At 38.6% G+C, this 26,835-nt stretch overlaps 1 protein-coding gene across 1 annotated transcript in view; it reads right to left on the bottom strand.

The window, feature by feature from the left end:
• Positions 1 to 26,835, bottom strand: part of RAPGEF4 (Rap guanine nucleotide exchange factor 4) — a 146,876-nt gene that overhangs the window by 40,352 nt on the left and 79,689 nt on the right. Inside the window, exons 7-13 of the mRNA XM_030454028.1 lie at positions 15,420 to 15,473; positions 15,013 to 15,119; positions 13,043 to 13,164; positions 11,474 to 11,657; positions 5,365 to 5,449; positions 1,148 to 1,208; positions 372 to 448 (exon numbers count right to left, since the gene is read on the bottom strand). Coding sequence (XP_030309888.1) covers positions 372 to 448; positions 1,148 to 1,208; positions 5,365 to 5,449; positions 11,474 to 11,657; positions 13,043 to 13,164; positions 15,013 to 15,119; positions 15,420 to 15,473 — 690 coding nt within the window. The remainder of the gene's footprint in view (positions 1 to 371; positions 449 to 1,147; positions 1,209 to 5,364; positions 5,450 to 11,473; positions 11,658 to 13,042; positions 13,165 to 15,012; positions 15,120 to 15,419; positions 15,474 to 26,835) is intronic.

The following is a 26,835-nucleotide window of genomic DNA, read 5'->3' as shown; positions in this document are numbered from 1 at the left end:
TGAGAAAATTTAGTCATACAAGTGCAAGAGAAAATGGTGGTAAAGGGACAGGGCAAATACCCCCATAAGACAGAAGTCTGGCAATTCACCAAGTTCCCACAAATTACTTTGTCCTACATACTGTCCTAAATACTAGACACTGATGTAACTGCTGAATTACATTCAGAAAGTGTGTGATTTATCCCAAAATTATAAAGCAATCAACTGGAAGTATAATCAGTGAAACCACTGGATCATTTCCTAATAAAATTACATTCAATTTGTTTCCTCAGACAAACCAATTTTGCTCTAAATTAAATTCTATTCCTTCAAAGTTTACTCTTACAATTTCAATAATCAGAATCATAAAAAAAGACTTCTGAAAAAAATACCTTGCCATAGATGACTACGTTTACTGATCCCTTTAGGATAATGTACCAAGAAGTACCTTCTTCTCCTTGATTAAATACTACAAGGGAGAGAAAAGATGTAATGGTGAGAATATAGTTATTCAAAAGATAAAACTAGCCAGATTCTGTACTCGATAAAATTCAAGGTAACTTTACCAAAGTCATATTAATGTCTACCTTGAAAAAGAGCATACTATGATTTTAAAAGCAATTCCCTTGAGGTTTCACCCATATAGTAGTTATTTTATTACACTTAAATGAAAGTTGCTTTCACAACTGCAAGGACTACTTTATTGATACGTCAGTTTATCAATTACTAATCAACACACAGATTGGGATCCTACCAGTAGTGCCATGCTTTAACCTAATTCTCTATTGGCTGTGAATTTGACACACATTTGCTAAAACTTCTCAGTGTATTAGGTCTGAGTAATCCAACATTTTAAATCCTTTATTTTGTGCAGCAATATTTTTTAATACAAGGATACCATTAAAATACATTTTTAATAGAGATTGGTCTAACTCAAAATTCTGGATAAAAGCACACCTACATTTTAAAAGTATATGCATCCAATAATAACTTTGGTACTGTTCCTGCAATTGGCAACAGACTAAGCCAACACCTATTACCCTAGGTTTTAAACACTGACTGCCAGTCAAGTTTGAAGCATGTATCCAAGTTTTGCTCTTGTCATGTAAACATTTAGAATTTAAATGTTCATGCCACAGATGAGAAAGAAGATCTGACATTTACTTACAGACCGTTCCTGCTTTGGGATGTGACTCAAAAATGAGGACACCAGCTAATTCTCGCTTTACCTTAAAACAGAGACAGGGAAATAATTGTTCTTATATTTATCATACTCTTCGTGGCGAGACGAAGTCACATAACATACCCCAGTCACTAGTTTCCCTCCCTCTGCATCATACAACACTCACTCAGAGTCACACTCACAAATCATGGTTTGGTTCACTTGATGTCCTACATTCTACTGACAGGCTTTACAGAACATGAGTCTCTACATTTCCTGGCTCCAAACAGCTCACACAAGGGTATCCTTAAGATATAGGTCTCCACATCTTTCTTCATACACACATATATGAAACCATCATTAACAATTAACATGATGGAAAATTTCAAATGGCAATAGCTAATCTATTACAGAAAATAGCTAGCAATTGTCAGTTACTTCATGGGTATTTGCAGTACTCCTGTCATTCCCCGAGAAATCAATATCCTTCCCCTTACTGACTTAAGTCTTGTCACTTCTGCTGAGTTGAGCTGCGAGGCACAGCCATCTGGACCTGCTGAGGTCCCTCTCTGCCTGACAGCTTCCAAGACAAAACATCCAGCTCACTACCTCTTCCAGGAACTGGAGATCGTGACACTGCCCTTGGGGTCAGCCTGATCCTTGTTGGGTTTGTATTGCTCTGGTGTGATCAGCTCTTACGACAGACTGGGCAGTTGCCTCTAGTGAGACACTGGTTACAACCACTTTTTCTCATGGTAGGCACTGTTAGTGTTACTTTCACAAAATAGGAGCAGCACCAGGAACCTCATATTATCCTGAGTTTTCCTATGTGCTTACATCTCTCTTCATACACCTGCAAGTCTCCAAGGACTTGGAGGCCCATTTCTAAGCAGTGGGATTCCTCTTTTCAGAGAATCTCAGCTGGTGACAATCCATGAGAGTTAGTACTGTGTCATGCCAAATGGTACAGATCTAAAGCTCACTCCAACATACATTTAGTACTGGTATTTTCACAGCATTCCTCCAACTGTTTAAATTGACAAAAAATTTCCAGCCATGAAGATAAACTTGAGGAGGAACTCTCAAATTCTGGACAAAAATCAGATGAATCTCATGGCTGCATCTCCTTAGATGGGTTGATGAATTCAGACTGTGATGTCCTAAAGGCACCCACCAATGTTTTGCTCAGGCACCAAGCATAAATGTCCCGCACCAGTCACCTCTCCCAGAACTTCCTGACAGCCAGCATAAAGCTCCCCCTGTTTGCAGTCGGGAGAAGAATTATAGAATCACAGAATGGCTAGGGTTGAAAATCACTTTAAAAATCATCTATTTCCACCCCTCCTGCTATGGGCAGGGACCCCTACCACTAGATGAGGTTGCTCAAGGCCCCTCCCAACCTGGCCTTGAATACTTTCAGGAAGGGGGCATATGCAGTGTCCCTGGCAACTTGTTCCAGTGCTTCACAAACCTCACAGGAAAGAATTTTTTCCTAATGTTTAATCTAAACCTCCCCTCTTCAAGTTTTACCCATTGTCCTGTCTCTATACACTCATGCAAAAAGCCCTACCCCAGCTTTCTTGTATCTGTTCCTCAGATATTGGAAAGCCACTATAAGGTCACCTTGGAGCCTCTTCTTCTCCAGGCTGAACAACCCCAACTTCCTCAGCCTGTCTTCACAGTGGAGGTGCTCCAGCCCTCTGATCATTTTTGCTGCTCTCCTCTGGACATGCTCATAGAGCTCTATGTCCTTATGCTGAGAACTCCAGAACTGCACACAGTACTCCAGGTGGGGTCTCACAAGAGCAGAGCAGAGGGGGAGAATCACCTCCTGTGACCGGCTGTCTGTGCTTCTTTTGATGCAGTCCAGGACATAGTTGGCTTTTTGGGCTGCAACTGCACACTGATGGCTCATTTTAACTTTCTGGTACACCATCATCCCCCAGTCCTTCTTCCTTCTCAAGGCTGCCCTCAATCCTTTCTTCTCCCAACCTGTATCTGTGCATATGATTGCCTTGACTCAGGTGCAGAACCTTGCACTTGGCCTTGCTGAACTTCATGCAGTTCACACAAGCTCACTTCTCGAGCCTGTCAAGGTCCCTCTGAATGCCATCCCTTCCCTCTAGCATGTTGACTTCACACAGTTTGGTGTTGTCAGCAAACTTGCTGAGGATGCACTCAATTCCACTGCCCATGTCACTGACAAAGATGTTAAACAGCACTGGTCCAAATACTGACCCTTAAGGAACATCACCTGTCACGTGTCTCCATTTGGACACTGAGCCATTGATCACAACCCTTTGGATGCAAGCATCCAGCCAGTTACTTATCCAACCAGTGGGCCATCCATCAAATCGGTATTGTTTGGAGTTTAGAATGTCATGGGGAATGCTTTGCACAGGTCTAGGTAGATGATGTTAGTTGCTCTGTGTTTGTCCACTGAGGCTGTGACCCCAAGAAGGATACATATTGATATCTGGACAGGTTTTTTTAGTGCACTGACCAGGGAATGCACTTACAGGCCTATGATTTATATAACAATTTGCTCACCCAACTCTTTTATAACCTCTGCTGAAGGCAATGACACTTTCATAAGGATGGGAAATACAACCCCACTAGAACTGTTTTGCACATCGTAGAGAGTTCCTATCCATGTATGTCCTCAGATGTTTTCAGTTGTTTCAGTCATTTGCCTATGCAGTGAATGAATCCTTTTGATGAAACCAAGAATTTGAGTTGGTTTTAATACTGTATTATATAATTGTTTTTCATTCATACATTAACTTCACAGGCTTCTCCAGCAGGGATTAGTTCACCACCGCACGACTTCAGTTTTATACATTTTACTTCCTGCTGCTCATAGCATAGCTAGAAAATTTATTACTTCAGGAATTATGCTCTGCTTAAAATGAATAAGCATTCTATTTGCTTTCAAGTCGATTGACCATTAATCTTCTGGTTCACAGAAGCAATGTTGTCTATTGTTCCTCTGAAGGTTTCCTCTAACCTAGTCATGATTTGTGTTCTCTGCTTTAGTTCGTGCTGCATATAATAGGCTGGCATTTCCAATTTTTTATTACAAGCATGGAAACAACTATCTCCTGCAGTTTGTATCATTTCCCGTACTTGTTCTATATGATACTTGCTGGGGATTCTGACCTCATGTCTGATTTCTTCTGCGCTGGAAATATTTTGTTTCAGATTTTTTTGTTCTTAATTATGTCTATAATATCAACAGTGTTCCCCACTCTCAGTGTGTGTCCATCTTGGGTAGTTGCTGCTGTATGATTTGAAAAGGGTTGTTTCTGGATCTTACGGAAGTCTTTCTTTAAATACTTTTTTTCTACATCTCAGAGATGCTTAAGGATTTTGGCTAGCTCTTCCCTCCTAGTTCAGCTACCAGCTCTGGATGTACATTCTTTTAGAAAAGCATTGCTCAGGTGCAGCAAGGTTGCATGGAGCACTATGTTAAACTGTATTACAGAAAGAATTAGCTGCATCTGTCCAAGCTAGCTGACAATTATTGAAAATACCAAGAAATTCCAAAGAAGCTTTAAAACAAACCTAAATCTACTTTCTGGCTGTCTTCATTTTTTTTTTCTGAAAGTACCCACATATTTCTGCTACCATATAAAGTCCTGTTTAGCTTGATTCAGGTGTCTACACGGTGTGTCAAGGGTGAGATATTAAACAGTTGCATTTTCTCCCCTTAATTTATTATTCTTGGTCCTCTGCACTGTTCTTACCCACTCAAGAGAGGTGTCTGATGAAGTTTCCTTCACTCAGTGACCAAGCTCCAAGCAGCCAGCACTGCACAGTATGTTTTTCTGCACTGTGTAATGCCTCTGTCTAACTGGCTCAAGCCAAGACTTCTTATAGTCCAGAAATCAGACAGCTATTCTGCAAAATTCAGTGGTGCCACAGTCTCAGGTGTCAGGTAAGATTGCATGAATCTTATTTTGAAGTCTGATATGGATATGGACCCAGACAGAGGCACCTCTGCCAAGTCAGATAGGGGCTGTGCAGAAACATATGAAAATAATCATATCTGATATCCAAAAGACAACCTACACCTGCATAGCACTTGGGTGGTCCTCACAGGTGGAAATAACTTCTTTGCAAGGCAAGTATGAATGGAAAGGGTTGTAGGTGCTCCAATTCTAATAAAGCACCAGAAGTCAAAATTCCCATTTGGTGGTGAGTGATATTTTTAAAATACTTACTGTGGTAGAAAGATGAGATAAGGCTTTTATGTGAAGAAGTTCTTCATATATAATTTCTAAGTCATCTACGGTTCTCTGTCCGGGCCTATAGAGAGAACAGCAAAATTCAATAAACACCCAGAATTAGTGTTCAGAGAAGTATGAAACAACACAAAATACCATCGTACTGACTGCTGAAGGCTACATCCTCACTAAACAAGGACTGAACGATGGTTCTGACTGGATAAAGGATGGAAGTGCTATGAAAGAACCCAAATGGCACCAAGCAGCATCCATGGCAACCACTTTAGAGAGATCCTGATTAGGCAACTTTTCTGGTGAAGTCAAGTGTCCTTTACATAAGAAGCTCAGATAAATCATAAATGGTACATAATCTATTTCTTTCAAAAGGACTCCTGACTGTGGGATCTGCACCATATTTTACATGCAGAACTAATTGTAACAGACAGTAGTGGTGTTTTTTAAGGGGGTTGTGAATTTCTGCTGAAAAGATTGGAAGAAGCAGCATCTTGGAGGAGAGTAAACAGTGGGCATGAAGTTAATGCTGAGTGCTGTTGTTTAGCCATAGGTAAGAAAGAAACACCCAGTAGCTTCAACTTCTCTCACTGAAAAATAGAAGTGGCTATTAGTAAAAAGCATATGCTGATGAAGGAATAATCCTATAGCACAAGGAGAAATAAGGCTGCCACTGTGACTGAAGTTGCATTTCTGTGGTTTACACACTGGGAAGTTTATGACTGCTAAAGAAAGACCAAAATACTCTGAGGACTGCAGCGTATCAGATGCTTTGGAGGATCTAATGAACAATACCCAGGAAAAGGCGCTGCAGGAACTTGTGAGTGACTCCCACTATTTTCTCCACTCATAAGATTGTCTTCAGTTAAAATGTCCAATGCAACTTTATTTTCTAAAAGGACAAATTCTCTTGTGATATAATTTCAGACAGTGCATTGGAGTTACATACACACACGTAAAAAAAAATTTTAAAGCATCATCCCTTGTTAATTTTATGGCACTAAGGCCTTTCAAATAATATATTTCAGATCTGGAAAAAGCAGAATATTAGTAACTAAATCGACAGGCCACGAACAGAAGAAAAGAGCAACCTAGTAATAAGAAGGTAGAAAGGGAAAATTTAGGAAGTGATTAAAGGGGATACTGGTAAACCAGTCTAGGGGCAGAAGTCTCAAAGGAGGTTTATATGCTCACATCAAGAACAGGATAGTTCCAAACCCCACTGCCTGCAATGTGTGGTATCAAAATAATTAACAGCAAAGCTAAATCTTTGCACAGCTCTAAAATAAATGTCACAATCAACCTTTCTGATAATTTTCCTCCTAAAAGGTCAATATTAGAGGAGATTCTAGCATCTAGAAGGGATCAGGAATGTCATACAGGGAAACATCTGCCTCATCACCTCCTGGTTCACGTGTGAAGTAGAGAGAGTATGCAGCAATTGTGTTACTCTGGATTATATATATCACATCTTTTTGCAAAAGAAGTTTGATGAAGACTTCTTTTGGATGAAGGAAGTACTGAAAAAGTAATAGAAAATGTAAAGACGACTATACCCTCTAAGTATGCTATATATTTCACCCATTCTTCACTTACCAATGACATGAATTTATTATCTGGATTAAAGACCAATTTAAGCAAAAAATATTCTGGTACAAACTATTCTTTTCTCCTACAGAATGGAATAAATTGATACAGAAGAAACAGAAACTTGTTTGGTACTGCTATGCCCTCTAGTGACTCAAAATACTCTTTACTATTTCTAAATCTGGCTTGAAATTGTAAGGCTGCCTAGTAACTTCTGTGGGGCAGTAGCAGTTTAATTAAGTACAGAATAAAATTAAGCCAAAACAAAGATACCTTTCACGAGAGATTTAAGAAACACAAAGTCGGAATCTTAACAAATAATACTTCCCACTGGAAGTAACAACTGATTTTACCACATGCTTGCAAAACCAGCGTGTCTGGAAAAGGGAAGACAGTGCAACAAATTAACAAATTTCTACATGAAACTAAAATCTAAAAGGATAAAGTGTTACTGCCTGTGATCTCTGTCAAGACAAAAGGGTACACTCTTCTTGCAGTGGGTATGTCCATTTGCCTCCTGTGTTAGCACACTGGGAGCACAGACAATCTAGAGTGGCTGTACCCAGTCTTTACTTCTGCTTCTGCAGATGTCACATGGAGAGATATTAGGCACCACTGCTTCTGTTAAACCTGTGTGGTGACCCACTGATGTTGATTTGTAGGATCCTGCTGTGTAAAGACCTAGTTTCTGCAGGGGACACATTCTAACAGCAATAGCTGGTTATAGACAGGATAATAAATGGAATAGGTAGAGAATGAGGCTAGACACTAATGGACAGAAAAACTCAGGTGACATTAAGTGATCAATAAAAGTGTTTGGAGAATTTATCAAGGTCAGAGACACTGAGCTCCTCTGTGACTAGGATGTTGACAATAATATAGTACATTGCCATTGATAAACCATGTACATGCAAGCAATATCATTGATTATTTTTATTATACAGCTAACCAGAAAATTCTCAGATAATAAGAACAAGGGAAAGGGCAAGAGAACACATAACACTACATTTATGCATCAAATAAGCATATATTTCCAGAGTACAACTTTTGGCTTCAATTGTCATAAAGGATATACAGGAGAAATAAATAATTTTACCCACTACATGTGTCTGAGTATGAAACTGAATATATGTTCAGTTACTCTAGCAGAGAAGCTAATTATGTAATTTTTGTACTTGCATCGGTGCCCCTTGATTAACACCATAAAAAACATTTACCATATATAATACGCCAAAATATCTGTAAATTGATCTGTGCAAAAATAATCTGTACTTCCTGTCCTAAGAATAATATTTAGTTTATTAAATACCATTGGCAGGAAACTCTACTAAGGGCTATGGAACTTAATACAATCTTTATGGAGAAATCTAGTATGGTTCTAATTATTCACTGCTGGGTGGAATACCTAAGTAAATTTTAAAAAAAGAACAAGAGAATAAATACATCTTGCTTAATTTTTGTAAGACCTTCAAGAAGCTACAAGAACACCAATTGAATTGTTATTTTATTATAAATTATTTTTGATGTTTACCATGTTTGGATTTATTTTGACTTCCTTCCCCTAGCATCCTACTGAGCCTACTTCTGCAAGTGATGCTAAAATGTGATTACTGATCACATGTAGAATCAAACTCTTTGTACTCAGAAAGAAATTTGTTGAGTGAAGCCACCAAGAATATATGACAGATTTATTGTTTCAGTCATACTGCTCAACTACTGCAGCCTAGAGTATTAAAAAGAATATAAATAGTCTTAAATAGTTAATAGTTAATAGTTAAATAGTGTTATATAATTCTCCCTTTAAAGACTCCTGTTATTACGGCATTTATCTTTGTATTATAGCATGCTATTTAATTAGGGTTTACCATGAAGTTATCTACAGATTAACACCATTAAAATAAAATAACTAGAAAATGTTTTCAGGATGTATTTTCATACTAGGGGATTGAAACTTGTAAGGAAGAGCTTCAATTCTACCATGTTTTTTCCAGAGACTTGCTCAAGGTCTGTGCCTGTGCTCCAGGCATTATAAGGAGCAGGGAGCTGTGTTTGCTACTTCACAAAAACCTATTTTCCCATTCACAGTGTATGTATTTCCAAAGAAAAAAAAAAACCACCCAATAGCAACAAGAGGCTGCCAAAAATTTCCCTGAGCTCTATTCTGTTTTTTAAACTACAGAACATTCTTTCACAGTTTGACAGTTAAAATGCTGCAGTTAATGTAATAAACAGAGAATTTTTTAAGTCAGCTGTCAAAACAAGTGACACTTTTTGCTAGAGATTTTCAGATTTTGAACAATAGAAAGTACCTTTCAAAGCAACAGCTTCATTATACAATCAAATTCTCAAAGTAATCTTCTCATCAAAGAATATTGTCTTATTTCTTTCAGGGTAATTATCTGAGTTCTGCAACCTTTCTGGAAATGGTGGCTATTATAAAATACAGCTGTGTTGGTTTGAAAACCATGGGTCAGCTAGAGCCAGTGTCTCTGAAGCCCTGAAAATTCCTTGAACTTTTGACAGCTGTAACAGTGTCTAGTCAAAACTAGCAGGACTCTTGAGTGTTCATGGAGATTTTAACAGCTTTGATACAGCACAAGCCAGGGTGGATTTTCAGCTAACAAAATCATAATGCATGTAAACTGAATACTGGAACAGTAGTTAATATGGTGCCTGACAGTACAAGCTTGCTTCCATGAGCAAAGGGCAGTGAAAATAAGCACTTTCAGGGACAGGGATAAGGACAGATGTCAGATAGCTGTCAGTCTTGAGAAAACCTCTTTCCCCTCAGTATATTACATGAATAATCTCCTATGAATATTCTTTCTGTTGGTGCTGTGCAAGTGACAACACAGGGAGGAGAGCAGTACTTTCCACAACCTCATTCCAGCCTTCCAGCTCTCTGCAAGAAGTGCAGATGATAATCAAAATTTATCCTGCAAGGGTAAGCTTATACTGGTGGCTCTGAAAGTCATGATGGAAATCAACTGCATCAGGCAGACAAAAGCTGTGATAATGTAAGGGGGCAGTTCTCCAAGAGCCAACCTGCTCAGTCAGCCCAAGGCAAAGGGGATAGTGCAGGGTCACAGCACACACAGCACTGCACCCATTCTCCTACTGACTCTGCTGCTCGTGGACACAAGGAGCCCTCTTTTGCTGCTCAGTGGAGAATGCACAGGGCATCTGTGAGAAGAAAGCACCTCACTTCCATGACACCTTAAGGGTTTATGGTTTGTCTATGGTAAGTTATGGTTTTAAGGCTCTGGTTTGTCTATGTATTTTGTGTGAGTGTCTGAATAGACTTCTTATAAATAGAGGAAAGAGAATTTATACTTTTAAAACTATGGCTGCATGGCAGTGCTACCTGTTTTTATAAGCACCAGTATCTGACTGGTACTTTCTGAAATAAATTCAGTGTTTTACAAAGTTTTTTGAAAAGTGACATCTAAATGAGCTTACCATCTAAACAGACAACAAAGGAGCAAGAATGGAGCAGAGAAAGGATACAGAGAAAAACAGAAGAGGAGCAAACACTTTTAGTACAAAAAATGTTCTTATACTGTAGGCAGGGCCCAATCCTATCCCATAGCAAAGAAACTTTTCCATGGCCTCAAAAGCTCCAGCTTTGTGTAGTTTCTTGAACTGACACTTAAATCTTCAGAAGATGACCTTAAGTTGTTATTATTCTCAGTGCTCTTAATTAGCAGTAAAATATGTCTTCAGTGGCCCCTAAACACTAAACCCGCATAGTGAAGAGGTTGCCTTCAGTGGAGGGTCAAACAGAGTTTATACTGGTTGCTTTGAAGTGACTATAAAGCTGCCTTTAGCACAGCTTTCAGTGTGACCAGAATGTAGTGCTGAAAGGATGGTTATCCAGCTGGTCAGTAAGAGGACATGATCTGACAGCTGTGAAAAGGCTGGGCAGACATCCTCTGTGGCCCAGGCACAGAAAGCATTTTTTAAAAATGCATTGATTTTATAACAATGAGAATGGATAAATAAACCCACAGAGCCACATTTCACACCTTACTAGCAAACTACAACAGGCCAAAAGTTCTACCAAGGATGAACCTAATTAATGGCTGCCACTGATGACTGTAATTGAAAGGTATGTGCTTTGCTGCCATCCTATCGGTCTCTCACAAGAACTGAAAGCAGCATAGTTAGTTGAATGGCATGTCTACAAAGAAAGTGTTAACAGAACTGTTCTATTACCTGAAACTTACTTTTGAGGACACTCAGAAATGAAGTAAAAACTTATAATGCAGCATTTTTCTCAAGGTGAGTATGATGACATTCGTGGCCATTCTCAACATACAGTTCAACTGCTAAGCATTAGTAAGTACAGGGAATTACTTAATACAGACTTTAAAACTTTAGAGGTTGAAAAAACAGCCACTAAGGTGAAATAACTGGCCAGAGGATGCCTGATAACAAAAGCAGATTTCTATTTTTTCCATGTCACCAGGAAGGCACAGGTATAATATTAACTCATTGATCTACTTACGGTTTCCTGAGAAGCATCCTCATATGAGCATCTGGCCCAATCTGTGACAGGAGAAGCATCGTGTCCTGGAGCTCCTCATCACATTCCTTCTTCTCTTCCTCAGTTGGCAAAGGAGCATCTTCACGCTCGTCATCCAAAAATCGATAAAATAAGTATTTGTCTTGAAAGTGGTGTTCCTGATCCACTGAAAACAACGTAACAAATCAAACACTAGGCTCTCCTCATTAAAACTAACCTTGTAGAAATCTAGGTAACATCATACATGCCACAGATATATTAGTCAAGAAGGAAAAGGAAATTACAGAGAAACTTCAAAAGTATGAAACACCTTTAATTTCTTATGTATGTCCAAATTATGTATCTCAGAGGGTAAGACTTAAATTGTGCACTACGAGTATTTTCCAAAAGGCTTTTACACATGTGTTGTGGGTATGTATGTATACACACAGATGTTTTTCTTCCTAGATTTGATTTTGTTCTTATTTTTTTCAAACCGTTTCACCTAAGCAACCAATTCACACTGGGGAAATGGCTATGTCATGAATTTCTAAGAGTTGTTCTTTAGCATGAACACCTCGTCCTACATTTTCCAGGCAGGGCTAAACTCTTATTGATGTTCCAGTAATACACATCATCAAGATATAATCCCAGGGGCACTGACCTGTGTCCTGGCAGAAGTGCTTACTGGGAAGACTATCAAGAGAAGACTTCTAAAGAGAAGCTATGATATGGTGAAGGACAAACCCCTGATCTTACAAGAAAGCCAGAGTGTTGTGTTGAGTTGGATACTGTGATGTAGCTTGCAACAGCTTGCCCCTGGGAGTTCAAGGGAATATGTGGCAGGAATTAAAGCTAGAGCCCTCAGGGTAAGAAAGCAGTAGAAACAATCTGTCTTCTCACTGTGGGAATTTCTTCCTGGGATATAGGAAGCACAACATAGAGCTGCTCTTCTTAACTTGGTAAAACTGTACGTGCAGAGTGTCAAATATGAATATTGCTTTAGAAAGCTACCCTTTTGAGGGCTGTAATATCCTGTTACCAAGTAAATCCTGCCAAATGTAAACTGAAAGTCAATGTAAAATACAGACAGAAAAGTAACAAAATGCCAGACTTCTGTGCTGGAATATTTGAAGTGATGAATTTGGAAACCAATGTTAGCAAAAATCACTGAAAATCATTCAAAAATTATAAATCTGAGCAAGCACAAATGCTCACATTCACTTCAGAATGCTCCAAATCTTTGATTTGGAACATAATTTTCCTGTATGGTAACACATCTGTTGGTTTTGGCCTGAGTGCTATTCAGCTCTTGCAATATAACCACAAACTATTTTCCTCCTAAATATAGAGTTTTCATTATAAACGGTTTGTTTATTTTTCAGAATTCTCTTAAGTTAAAAGGTGCACTGGTAGCAAAATTCATGTCTGTGTGTTGTACTTACACTTAGGAATGGACAGCATTTCTTTTGAGGTCATAATCCCTTTCTTTTTCATGAAAGGGATCTACAGAGGCACTGGTATCATACGTTGCCTATGTTTTAGTCAATATGGTAATTTTCTTTATCTTACCATGGTTAAGAACACCTTCTTCCAGCAATACTTGCCACATGCCAACAGCCTGGGTTCGTGAATGGACACAAGGACTTTGCTGCATCATCCAGTCGACCAGTTCTGTCCCCACACAGCATTGCCTGAAGGGCAAATAAACAGAAATTAAAAGGGAGTTAGCCAAGTGAGAGACCACACAGAGTGCCTACCAAGAACAGTTCTTAAACTCTGTATAACCTTAATCCAATATCCCTACAGAAAACATAAAACGAATTAGGCATTTATACTTGAAATACCAGTGAAGGTATTAAGTTTTGAGAGGATCACCTCAGAACAACAAGAGTTCTGGGAAATGCAAAGTTCAGAGGAACCCTGTGCTACCTTGTACAGAACCCATTGCACCAGTGCAACCTCAGACCCAGATTTCAAAGGAAACCACCTCTGTATACCATGGGACAGCAAAAGCTTCACCCTTTTTATGCTCAGAATCCTGCATGAAAAGACATTTAACAACGTAAAATCTTTGCAAATAGAAACAGCCTCCACAGAAGAGTGAATGCTATGAGGGTTCCTCAGTTTGTAACCCAACTCCAGCCACACTGTGTTTGTGAAATTGGAGTTCAGAGCTTCTGAGTCCCTCAGGCTAGGTGCTGGTCACCTTGTAGCTCCCTGAATGATCCAGAAGCAGACCACAGCAGGCCTCAAGTTCTGAAGAAGACCCAAAGAAGGGAGGAAAAAAACCCTCAAAAAGGCACGTGATCACTAAGTAAAATGCCCTATCATAACACTCCCTAGCTCAGCAGAACAGAAGCAAAACAGCAATGTGATCAAAAACTTACAGATCTGTAACCGATCACAAAAAGGAATCTGGTCAGTTCTTCCAGCCAGCCTCTCATGGTTCCACCCTTCTTACATCACTTTCAGAGACCAAGGAAACAGATACTACTGAAATTACCGAATTCAGCTTCAATAATGCTCTTCTAATTAAAATCCCATTTTGATAATGAAGCTTTCACTCAGCTGGACTGAATCTAAATCTTGGCATTCAGTATTTAAAAAACCGAAGGACAAAGCAGTTACAGTTTTTACCAGTTATGTATAACATAAAATGGTACAGTTGTTTTGACCAGCATTGGTCTTCATTTATCATATATGCTCTTTTGTTCTTTTAGAAAAATGAGCAATGTCATATCATGATATATTCCCAGATCAAGTCAAAAGCTCAAAATACTTTGCGTTGTATTAAATGCATTTTGGAATGAAATATGAAAAAACAATTCACTTAAAAGCAGATCAGCAATATATTGACTTACCATTTAGAAAAAGACAGTCAGAGATTTTAAACTAATTTTTATTTACATATACTCTGAACAATGCATTAGGCATTCAATTTAAACATTAGACACTAAAACAAATTGATTGTTTCTTAAGTTTGAGTCCTTGAAGCCAGATTCCTCTTCTACAAGTGCCATTGTTATTCCACTTCAGCAAGACAGTGCTGCCACCAGCAGGAAGATAAAAAAGCCTGGCAATACACTGAAAAATTTAATTCTAAATAGAATAGAAAATCTAAATAAGGAATGTTTCTTACCAGGTGAATTTTCCAAACTCCACACTGAGCAATACTGCTGTAGCAATCAGTACAGTAACATATTAATATGCTTTCCTATTGTCTCTCACTGATATACAAAGAGATACAGAATCTACATTTTAAGTTGATATTTGCAGAATATTCTAGCTAACTATGCTATTAACTTCAGAAGAGTTTTTGTATGTGAATGCTGTTCACAATCATGGACTCAATTTCCAGTCAAATTACTTCAGAAAAGATTTACCAGGCCCATTAAAGACTGCATAACATCCAGACTCAAATAGCATCACAGAATAATTTCGGACCTTTGGAGACCTGCAAGTATGGTAAGGCATAAATAACAAATCAGAGGATGGCAAGCATAAAAATTCAGAGACCTCTATACAATCAGCTCACACACCTGTAAGTCTTCAGATGGTATTTACGATCTCTTATCATGTGAGGGGCTCGGGATAGAATTGTATTCCGCAAAATCTTTCCAGCTCTGAGGATCTTTTCTGAAGGAACCTTGGTGATCATGAAAGGGAAAGAAAGGGACCAAGATAAACAGATTTTAAGCTTCCCACAATCTCTGTACTGCTTCCTGCAAAACAAAACACAAGTTCTCTTTACCCTATATTAAAATTCCTTGCACAGATGCTTACTTATGCAGAGCAATGCAGTATATATCCAGGATTTTAAGTCTCACATACATATCACATCTAACAGAAAGCATCACTTCAGCTGATATGCATCACACTGTTGGAAATAGGAGTAATTTCCATTTTTCTAGCAGCCTGGCTTTAGAGCACACCTATGTCCTATTACCTGTGTAATGGTTTTAGTAGGACGATGTGGGTTGTGAGGTTCAATAAGAGGTGTCTGAAAAATAAAATGAAATTAAATACAATTGTAAAGGTTGAGGAGTAAATTAAAATAAAGGCTAAAGTAGAAAACTGAACAAATAAGCTGTAAAAACAAAAAATGATAGGTAAATTCAACCTCTGCCCTGGGGACATGAGTAGAAAAAGCTCTCTGATGACACCCTAAAGACAAATTTGGCTCTTAGTGCTCAGCAAACTAAAAGTGACACGGCATATGAATAAAGAAATGCATGTTAAACTTTCTAAAGTCCCAATGAAGTGTGCAATGGCCAAACATCACATCAGGTCTGAGGCTACGTGGCACAGCGAGCTCTGGGCCAGCAGTGGGCACAGCAGCATTTCTCCAGAGGCAGCCTCAGCCATACAGTTCCCCTCCACAGAAACTCTCTCCTCCTTCAGCACCTTTTCTGTTCAGCTCTCTACTCCCTTACAGCACAGCCAGCACATGAAGCAGGAAAGAAACAAAAGCTCTGTGCCCACTGTCTGTCTTTTCTAACCTCTCATCAGGCCTCGCTGGCAGCCCTCTTAGAACCACTCTCTGAAATGCAAGGGCCCGCTGGGACCTGGGTAAGGACTTTCACAAAGGGGCTGATGAAGGAAAAAGAGTAAAGCAGGTGACTTGGTTCTACAATGGAAGCAAAGGCCATGAGGGCCCTACATGAAAGAAGCAGAGAAAGGGATGAGAGAAGTGGAAAACAGGTGTGAGGAGCAGGTGAAAGGAGAGGGGAGACAGGAAGCACAGGGCACAACACAGGGAAGTGGATGGTTAAGGGACAGTAGGAAAGGAGCCAAGGAGAACAAAATCAAATTTCAGCAGCCACCTCAGAACGTTGGGAAGATATTTTGCTTTGTTGCTATGCTGCTCCTGGTAGTTAACAGCATGGCCCAAACTTCTTTCCAGTGTGAGCCGTCAGTAGACATGAGGGGGGGAGTGGGAATCACACCAAACACAGAGGCCTCCCACCAGCACCAGCCCTCACAGCCACGATCCCTCCCACAGGTACTGGCAGCAGGTACAGGCGGCAGGCACAGTGAAACAAACACACCCCGGCACTGCTGGGCTGCCAGGGAGACACTTCCTGAACCTGGGTATCTGCTCGTTAGCTCTCATGGGATTTTAATGATGTGGCAAAGTCCTTGTAGTAATCAAATAATGTGGGGAGCTATGAATGCACCAGGAGAGTGTAGGTCACCCGGGAAGGGGAAAATGACAGAAGGGAAGCACACGACAGAAATCAAGAGAAGACAGTCCTAATAGGGATGCCTGTATATATGGAAAACAATGCAAATGTTTTTTTCATTTCTACTCATACCTTACAAGAAGCATATGAAAAGGCAAATCAATACAATTACATTGGGATTCCCGATTTTTCTCATTAATAAGTCAATCGTTATTTAACATTATTTACATTACAAACGTCTCTATCCATAAGAAGGGCAGTAGAACATCACTCAGTGTTTCTTGGTTTCTGGAAGCATGCTTTAGACAGTCTACATCTGCAATTAAAGTATGCTAAGAATAGCAATAATCTTTTGGTAGATGCCACTAATGCAAAAAAACCCATTGAATAACAAATAGGCATATAAATAAACAATGAAATCAGAGATATCACTGAGTATTAATAACTTCTTCTATTTTCTTTTACAAGGATTTCAAGTCCTCATCAAGTTCAATGAGACTGAAGGTAAATATGTACTTAAATGGTTGGCTAAATTAGCATTTAAGTTATTATGACAATTATTTTAAAATTCTGCATTCTTAAAATTTTTTTTTTAATCAATAGAGCACAATATCCTCAATCTAGATTCTGGATTTCAATAACAGATTTTAGAGGAGAGATAAAATGCATAAGACAAAATACGTAAGAGACTTTTACAGCAACAGACTGGTGAAAAATGAATGCACATTTTTGTTCCTAACAGTATCCACTAAGCTAAACAAAAATGCATAAAACTAATAGGTGAAAAAATATGAATATGGATGAAAAGTTGCCAAGAAATCTCCCATCATAGTCAAAACAGAGTAAAAGAGCATTTAGAATAAATCTGATTCAACTCTAAAGTGCACAAAAAACCCAAGGCAATAGCTAAGGCACAGAACAAGAATCTGCAGAAAGCAGCAGGAAGGTTTGTTCACCTGCATTTGATTCTGATCAATACAGCTGCAAAGACAGAGGGTAACTTGGGTCAAAGTGATCATGAAATGATCTAGTGTCAGAACTCAACAGAAGGAAGCAGGAAGAACATCAAAGCAGAAACTATGGGCTAAGAACTAAAATTTCCATAAAACCATAATACGGATAGCTAAATTTCTGGAGCAGACAATAGTTACTTAAAAGAAACAATAATAAGCTAACCACATTTATAATATATCATAGCAGAGATTTAAAAGGTGTAGTAAAGACTCAGCTTAGCTAAAGAAACACCTTTTCAGTGAAACGCAAGAAGGAAATACACAGAAAGGAAAAAATGCAAGCCTAGAAAATAGAATAATGGAGGACAGATTAAGAAAAGCAAAGGTATAAAATGAGACAGATTCACCAAGAAATGTCAAGAGCTATAAAAAATATTCCACAAGTGCATTAGTAATAAAGAAGATAAAAAAGTTTATCTGCAAAAGTTCAACAGAGGGAAATCTATTGACAGATGATTCAAGAAGGACAGAAGCAATTGCTTTCTTTATTTCTTTTTTGTGTTCATTAGAAAAATTATTGGCAGAGGGGTGTCTAGTATAATAACTGTTCGAGTCAAAGGACAAAAATCTCAGCCTGAGAAACCACAAGAATGGATGAGAAAATATTACATAAATTAGCTATTTTTAAATTGGGTGAGTTTGCAGAATTTCATGCAGGCAACTTGAAAGCTTTTTGAAACTTGAAGAGGGATGCAGCCATCTCAGATGTATCAGCAGCCACCTCTGGGGAGGCCACAGAATACAGAAAAATGTGAAAAGGAAGTGCTGAAAAATTACAGACATGTCAGCTTAACTTGTCTTCCTAGAAAAAATCCATTTGTAGCACCTGGAAAAGAACAGGGAGATGAGTCACATGTGACATATATTAATCAAGAACAAATCATGCCACACTGATCTAATTTCTTTCCATGACTGAGCAGCAGCACTGATAGATTAGGGAAGAAACAGTAGATTTTCAAACCTTTACTTTAGCAAGACTTTGGCACTGTCTCATAAGGTATTCTCTTCCACAAAGGGCAGCTTAAATTCAAACAGAACAGGTGCAAAGCCAGTTGGGAAAGTATCTTTTAAAGCAATTATCAGTGAAGCAAAGTCAAATGTACAGTTATACCAGAGGTCTTTTCTGAGCAGTATCCTCAATAATATTTATCACATGAAAATATGAAATATTAGCACAGGATGAATTAGAATGTGCACTGATTCTCCAGAAGACTTTAGGATAGAAAGGACTGCACATACACCAGAGAACAAGTTTACAATTTTGTACAGGTTTTACATTAGTAAAAAAAAATGATGCTGTTACACAACATGGATAGTGCTGACTACTTTTCTGAAGCAGACAGATTCAGCATAGGAAGACAGGGTAAGGAACAAGTGTCTTAGTGCAGTTCCATGGAAAAAGAAATAAGGTTTATAGCAGATATTAAACAGAACTAAGTAAGCAATGCCATACTTGTGTCAAAGCAACAAATACTGTACTGGAATGTAGTAACAGATTAGATGCATGATGCAGTTCTGTTTTAGTCAGGCTAGGTGCTAATTGTACAAAATTTAGAGGAGAGCAACAAGAATAATCAGAAAGCACAACAATAATAATTAAAATTGTTCTGCTAAGGAGAAAACAAATCTTAGCAGAAGAATGATTTTAAAAGTCTCCAGATTTAAAAGGCCTTTGAAAATAAGAGAGTGACTTTGTCCACCACGCTGAGATCAGGTAATAAATAAAGAGCTCATATCACTGTAAGAAAGATTCAGGTAGACACCAGTGAAGCTTTTCTAAGCTTCACTTAGAAATGGGCAGCGAATATTGGCACAGACTACCAGGGAGTTTGTGGTGCCTCCTTTTCCGAAGACGTGCGAGGATATGTAAGGTATGTCAGGAGTGACACAACTACAGTGAATTGTGCCTGTGTTTCAGAGATGGACTAGATGTTTTCCTGAAATACCTTTTAGCCTCACTATTTGTCACTGAGCAATTTTTTAGGACACCTTTACAAGTCTAAAATTAGTTTGGCCACAAAGTTTGGTTTCTAAAGAAATTATCAGTAATACAACCTCCAGAACAGCAAGCTTGGGCTCAAGACAGCGAGGCTGTCACTCCTACTGAGGAATTTCACTGCCAACCAGGACATGCCTAGCAAAGAATCTCTCCAAAGTTACAGCCTTTCAAAGCTGCTGCAGTGAACTCTGGCTGCACTAGGGATCAGATGAAACACAACTAATGGAAACAGAGGGCTTCCACTAAGTTTGCTATGGAAAGGCAAGTCATGCTTCAAAGGACAAGAAATGTAACATCACTTAGTTATAGGAGACACGGTGTTACTGCAACAACTTCCTCTCAGAAAATGGACTCTAAAAGATTGTATCTTTGGAAAACATTCACAACTTGGATGACATACAAGGAATGTTTTGTAAGTCTTTACAATCCTTGTTCTCCCAGTACGGGATGCTTAGAAAGCACTTAGAAAGAAGTACCTCTCCCTATAAAACACTGTTTAATTACCTTCTTAACACATTCTTGTATATCTGAAAAATTAGTGTCACAAAAGTACATACATAGCATGGAACTGTATTTGCAGCTATTTGATGATAATATTTTTCAGGACTTATGAATAAGGGAAAAGATCAAATATGAAACCCAATAAAAATAGTTTGCCAGTTACTACCCATTCCTTGAGCACAGTAGGGACAATTTTCCTTCAGAATGAGATACAGCAATACAGCAGTACAATCTTGAGCTTTAGGTAGTAGTAGTAGCCATTTCCAACTATTGCACACACAGACAGCTTACTACAATCTGCTGATCCACTTGTAGGGGGCAAGGTGCATATGGTTCTGAAGGGTAGAGAGGGGAAAGCTGGAGATGCAGCAGGAAAGCAGGAAACGATAATGAGAAACTGTGGTGATATGCAACATTGATGAACTCCATGTCTGAACGTTTATGGATTCACATTTGGGTCAGTCAAACCCTTCATAAAGCAAATCACAAAAACCCCTATCTAGATGGTGGTGAAGCAGAGAAAGTAACAATTCTAGTCTACATTCCTTTGATGATGCCAATATGTATTCATGAGAGCAATGCCATAAATTTAAATAGGACTATTCATGTGTATAATTTCATGCACACATTTAATCTCTGGAGAAATAGGCCTTAGTTTACAAACTATAGGGCAAGGGATGCCTTTATTTCTGAGCTCTTTACATCACTGAGCAAGTCATACACAAACAAATAAATAATACAATGAACAACAGAGACATAACATGAGGTCTGTAGTTGTCAAGTTATTTGAATCTGCTAAATAAAAGCTAAGAACATCCCTTATAAAAATACATTTTTCTATTTCCCCTTTAAATAGCTGTAAAAAAATGTTTTCTGAGCCCTTACATATGAATGAATTGTTTAGATCTACAGCAATTCAGATTTATAGAATCAAATTATGGGGAGAACCTAACTTACTATGTTCAAATGTTAATGTAGGAAATACGTATTCCAAAGAAGTAAGAGAAAATAAAAGCCAACAAATCATGCCTTTGCCATGCTCTCAGTTGATCTCCTCTCTCAACAGAGAACAAGTTTCTGTATTTACTGGAGTTAAGCATGGTATGTGAGGTTACCAGGGTGATCAGATAAACCTGTGCACTACTGTTGATCCCTTTATTTCCAACTGGGGCACTGAAAAGAATTGCACGTGACATCTGCTTTCCTGCTGGCTGGCAAGAGATCCAGAGGAAACAAAGGACAAAAGCCACACAAGTCAAAAGGTGGCAGCAGCAATAGCCACATCACTGAGAGGCCTGTTTGTTTTACATCCTCAGTATTTACTGCTATTGGTGATTTAGGGCCTAATCCAAATCCCACTGAAGTCACTGAGAAGTTCTTAAATGACTCAATGGGTTTTGAGTCAGACCTATAGTATTTGATTCTCTTAAATGTATTTCAGGAAGCAAAGCATCTTTAGCTCTTACTAGTTCCAAATAACTTCTGATGACTGCCATTTAAGACTGACATGCTTGAATATCCTTGAATATTCTTGTATACATCTCCTGAAAGGCAGTCAGTGCCTGACCTGGGTAAAATGGGAGGAAATGAAACCTACAAAAAATCCATTCCCACAGTATTGGTGAAAGTATAGCCAGTCAGCAAGATACAGCTTACAATTAGCAAAAAGTCCCCACAGCCCTCTTCTGTTCTTATTATTCCTTCTCAAATCCTTATATCCAGTTTCAAAAAGTTGCCTTTTTGTAATATGTCATCTATATGAGCTATTTCTGACCAAAGGAACAGAGATGAATTCCAGACATGAGGAGCCTTCTTAGACATGACTCTTTCTCCAACACAAACCAGCATTGCCAGTGCTACAGAATAATTGTGTCACAGGGATAAAGCTGTGTACATCATCACAGCTGAGGGAGAGCATTTCCAGATGGAAAGCAGTCTTGGACAGAATATTCTAAAGTTACCTCCATTGGACCTAGTTCCTCCTGCAGAGAAAGAGTGTGTATTTGCAGACTGCAACAACCTCTGTAGGATTCTACAGGTAAAACAATACACTTAGTAATGCAGGTTGCTGAAAAACATTAGAGAAGCAACTTGCAAAAGATCTTGTCATAAAAAGGCCCTTTGAAAAGCATTTTTGTCAAAATTTGAAGGAAAATCTAATAGTATTGTAGGAATTTCTATGCTCTGTTAGCCTACACTGGATTTCTGGAGTAGCCCTAGGTAGGAAATGCTGACACACTGACCAGCACTTGTCCTCAGCAAACAACATCAGCAGGCTGCACAGTCCGTAAGAAACCTTGGCACATGCTCCCTGCCACAGGAACACATGACCAGGACTGAGCTCTGTACTACACACATCACAGTCATATCTACAGAAAGACTTCACCACACTCCTCCAGAAGACAAGAGAAGTGAAAACAGAAATACAGTCACTACGATGCTGGGAGAACCAACTTGTGCTGCCTACCACTTACCAGGGGACAGTACTGGCAGCCAAACAGCAAAGTACCTGCCCCTCATCTCCTGACTGGCGAAGTCGCAAAGTGACAATGACCAACCTCATGACAGGTCTGTAGGAGACTGAGCAACACTTGCAATTTACAGAGAACAAATTACCCAGGAAGAGCACAGGAGCACTTGTTTCTGCTCCTCATCTAGGTTTACCAAACAATGCAAGTATAAAAAGGACATGTAGCCAGTACAGATAGTCTAAAACTGTATTCCCAAAGCATCTTCAAAGCACCCACAGTTTCAAAAGGCAACCACATAGTTTCTAAAGTAACATCTGTCAACACTAGAAGTGGGAAGCAGGTTATGGTAGGGTATGGGTATGGTGTGGTAAGGTATGGACAGAGCAATGCACTGTCACAAGGATGTCGCAGAATCTAGGAACTTCCACAGAAACAGGAATTAATCCCATTTTAAAAATACTCTGAGTTTCATAAAACGACAACATCTACATCTAAATACTCATATATTTATCAACTAAATAAACCAAACAAAACATACTAGTTGAAATTTTCAGTCTCAGTGGTTACGACAGCTTGGTTTTAATCTTTTTTCAGTATGAACGACATTGCACAAATCCCATAACCACATTGTGTTTAATTCTCCTGGTTTTGGAGAGAGGAGTACTGATTATTTCTACTTTTGTAAAATGCTTTTAATACTATCTGCAAATGGGCTACTATAAAAATATTCCAAGTAGAGAAGACTGTTCTAAAATCTCTATTCTTTAAATGTAATATAATGTGAAAACTAAGCTGTATTTTAAAATATGTTCTAAAATTGGTTTTCTCCAGTAATCTACATGTGTTAATGGCATAAACAGGAAAATATGTCCCTTTAAATTCTCAAATACAATCATTGTACTATATTTATTTAGTAAGTTAAATTGAAATTGCATTATTAACACTTCTACGATGTTTCTTTGACAAACTGTAAATGTCCATTCTTTTAACACAAAATGATTCAGTCATTACCAAAAAATGATACTTTCCTATGAATGTCAAAGGGAAAAAGAATATTGAAACAGGTTATGACCAGTGTTAAAAAAAAAAAAAACCAAGCCAGAATGTGGCTAATGATGTCTTATTTTCCTGACATTTTTCTACTTCCCTGCTAAAATGAAACAGCTGCTCTAACTACACTGTACGCACTGAATAAAATGTCAGAAAATGCTAACTCTGCTGTGAGCATTCCCAATATGCTGATGGAGGTGTGACTACAGTTGTCATAAGGAATCACAGGCCAGCATTGTCACAAGCTTCTCTGCTGCTGTGTTTTTTTAACCTTCAAAGGAATAAAATATCTTTTTCACTGTTTTTAAGAGAATTACTGGTTTCTTAGTATCCATGGCTTTAATAGTATATTTACCTGAAATTATTTACTTCTTGAGAAACAAACTGTAATGACAAACACAAAAAAGAACAATAAATCCTAAGCAGCAGGGTTACTTGTTTTTAAGACCTGACTCTTACCCATGCTAGAGGTAACACAGCAGCTATGCAGAAGGCAAACTGAAGGGAGTTAAAGACTAATTAATGAGTTTCTGGAGGATTTAGTTCACTGGTTTCCAGATGCCTTTATAACTCCTGCATTTCCCACTTCGAAGTCTCCCAGGAGGCATGACTCTAAACAAACAAAACTGAATGGGCTCACCTATGCTTCAGTCCCATCCAGATGCCTCTACTGCCCTCTGAGGACTAGGTGGTGAAATTTCAGATGAAGTGGCCTCATGCCAAACATATGGGTGCCAAAAACTGGATGGAGTGTGAATTAGGGGGTGAAATTGTGAACCTATTAAAATCAGTGGTAAAACTTGATTTCAGTGTAGTGAAAACATGACCCAAGTGAGGCAAGAGCACCACTGGCTTCTGGGTGAAACTAGTTTATGCATTTTGTGGCCCCAGCTTGTCACTTCACCTCTGAGTCTTTCAATTTCTCCATTTGTAAAATGGGGATGAGAGCATCTACTCACATCTGACAGGTGAAGAGAATGAGCAACTGAAAACTGCTGAATGATGCAACTGAAGTCAGTGTCAACAAATTCATCCCAACATTGTGTAATGATTTGTAACACAAAAAGCAAAAGTCATCAAAGTGAGACAGAGCTAAAGGGCATTGAAGGTTACCTCCTGAATCCCCTGGGCTGGACAGCAACAAGATATAGCCTCTGGCAGGTGAGGAAGAGAAGCTAATTTAAAACCATTTGTCTCTTCAGGTGATTCCAGGTTCCTTCTCCAAGCTCAAGACAGCACATCGTGTGAAATTACATGAAGCAAAGAGTGCAGAACATCTACCTCTGCTTCCAGCTGCCCTACCTAGTTCTCATTCTTCTCTGTCATCCTTTTCAGAAACACATTTTTGCTAAAAATGAAACTGAAAAGGAATAACCTAACAGTATCCAGTGCAACACCTTCTGCTATTCTACTTCACAGGAGAGTTTCAATGGTCTATATAGGTGTTTTACATCTACATAGAATATGTTTCCTAAATATGGTAAGTGGATGTTTCTGTAGTAACTGAAGGTAAACAGAGGAAAGAAACCCCACACTGATGGCTTTAGCAGAACACATTTTCTAAAAAGCACAAACATTCTTCTTTCAGCCAAGTACTTTTTTACTTCAACAGCTTTAAGTCTTCTGCTATAAACATGAAAACCATTCAAGCACTTCTGTTTAATTTGCATATTTGTGTGTCTGAGAAAGGGACAACCATTCTGCAACTGGCAAATATTTGCAAAATAACCTTCTTATCTTTCTTTTTAAGTTTTATTTCCCATGATGTCTACAAAAGCTTGTCAAAGCGGAGGGTGCTGATGTGCTGAACCTGCTTGCCATCCTGCCTCACCCTCTTTCAGACTGTGCTGTTTATCTAGTGTGTGGTTTTGTTTCAAAATTGGATTGTAGTCTCATTAGGATAGCACCTTTCTTCCTAGTGCTTCTGATGCAAGAGACAGCTCCTGTCCCTGCCTGGGATGCCTTAGCACCCCCACAGCTCTGCTAACTACAATGAACTGTTTTTCACATTAATTGCTTAATGTGATGGGAATAATCAGTAAATAAAATACAAACACTAAGTTAACGTGCATCTGTGTGAACAGTAGGTATTACCCAAGAAAGCAGTAAAAGAATAATACTATTAATTCCTGACAATCTGAACAAAATATAATTAGCATTGGAAAATAGTAAATATTTCCAATTTCCAAAATATTTGTAAATTTGCTCCTTCCTGCCTCATAACTTCCTAATAAGCTCGCAGCTGCCTAAGCTGCTACATTTAAACCAGGGCTGTTCACGTGTGTTCTTATTGTTTTGAATTTTAGCTCATCTTTTCCCTGATAACTAGTGAGGTATAGAGATTTCTAAACATACTCTGAGCTGCTTCTGTTTTTAAATGAATTTTACTGCAACTTCAGAAAAAAACTGGTTCCACAAATGCACAGAAAATTGCAATAATTAACGCAAGACTGATACAGAGAGGTGAAATTACTCTACCTGACATTTTCCCTAGAAAGCCACATCTTTTTATGTCCCAATTCACCATAGTATATTTCTGAAAGAGATGACCTCTTTTTACCTCTCTCAGTATGTAGCCCAAGCTGTGTAAATTCTATGATGTCTGGCTCTTTGGGATATCACAGAAGCAGCCCTGTCCTTCTGAAATGGAAAGGGACCTATTGTATGTATTTGTAATTTATCTTCTCCTATTTCTCTTCAATGTGGGCATTAATTTTCACATCACTGATAAAAATATTGGTTCATTCCTCTGAAATTCTGTCCCTGCCTTCTCTCAACCACCTAGCTCCTTTTTAAGCATGATCTCAAACTCTTCTTTGGCTTAATTGACTCCTTAGTGTCTCTTTGTGGGCTGTATAAAGTATAACGACTCTGTTAAGCAAACCACAGTATGAAAATACTTGCTGCTCCAGAGAAGTTTAATTACTGTATTCCAAGCCAACTTGCCTGGAAACACAATGTACTTGGAGTATTCCCAGTTAATATACATTTTAAAAAATGTAATTTTTGAAATAATGTAGGAATCTTCAGCTTTCCCATGACAGTTGGTCTAGGATACAATCTTGGGAACAAGAAGGTGAATCCTCCCCAGAGGGATTTTCCCTACAGTGAAGTTCAATATTATTGCAGATTGTCCTGTGCTTGT

The sequence above is a fragment of the Calypte anna genome, chromosome 7 (assembly GCF_003957555.1).
Source record: "Calypte anna isolate BGI_N300 chromosome 7, bCalAnn1_v1.p, whole genome shotgun sequence".
Lineage (NCBI taxonomy): Eukaryota > Metazoa > Chordata > Aves > Apodiformes > Trochilidae > Calypte > Calypte anna.
This window is presented reverse-complemented; position numbering and strand designations above follow the sequence as displayed.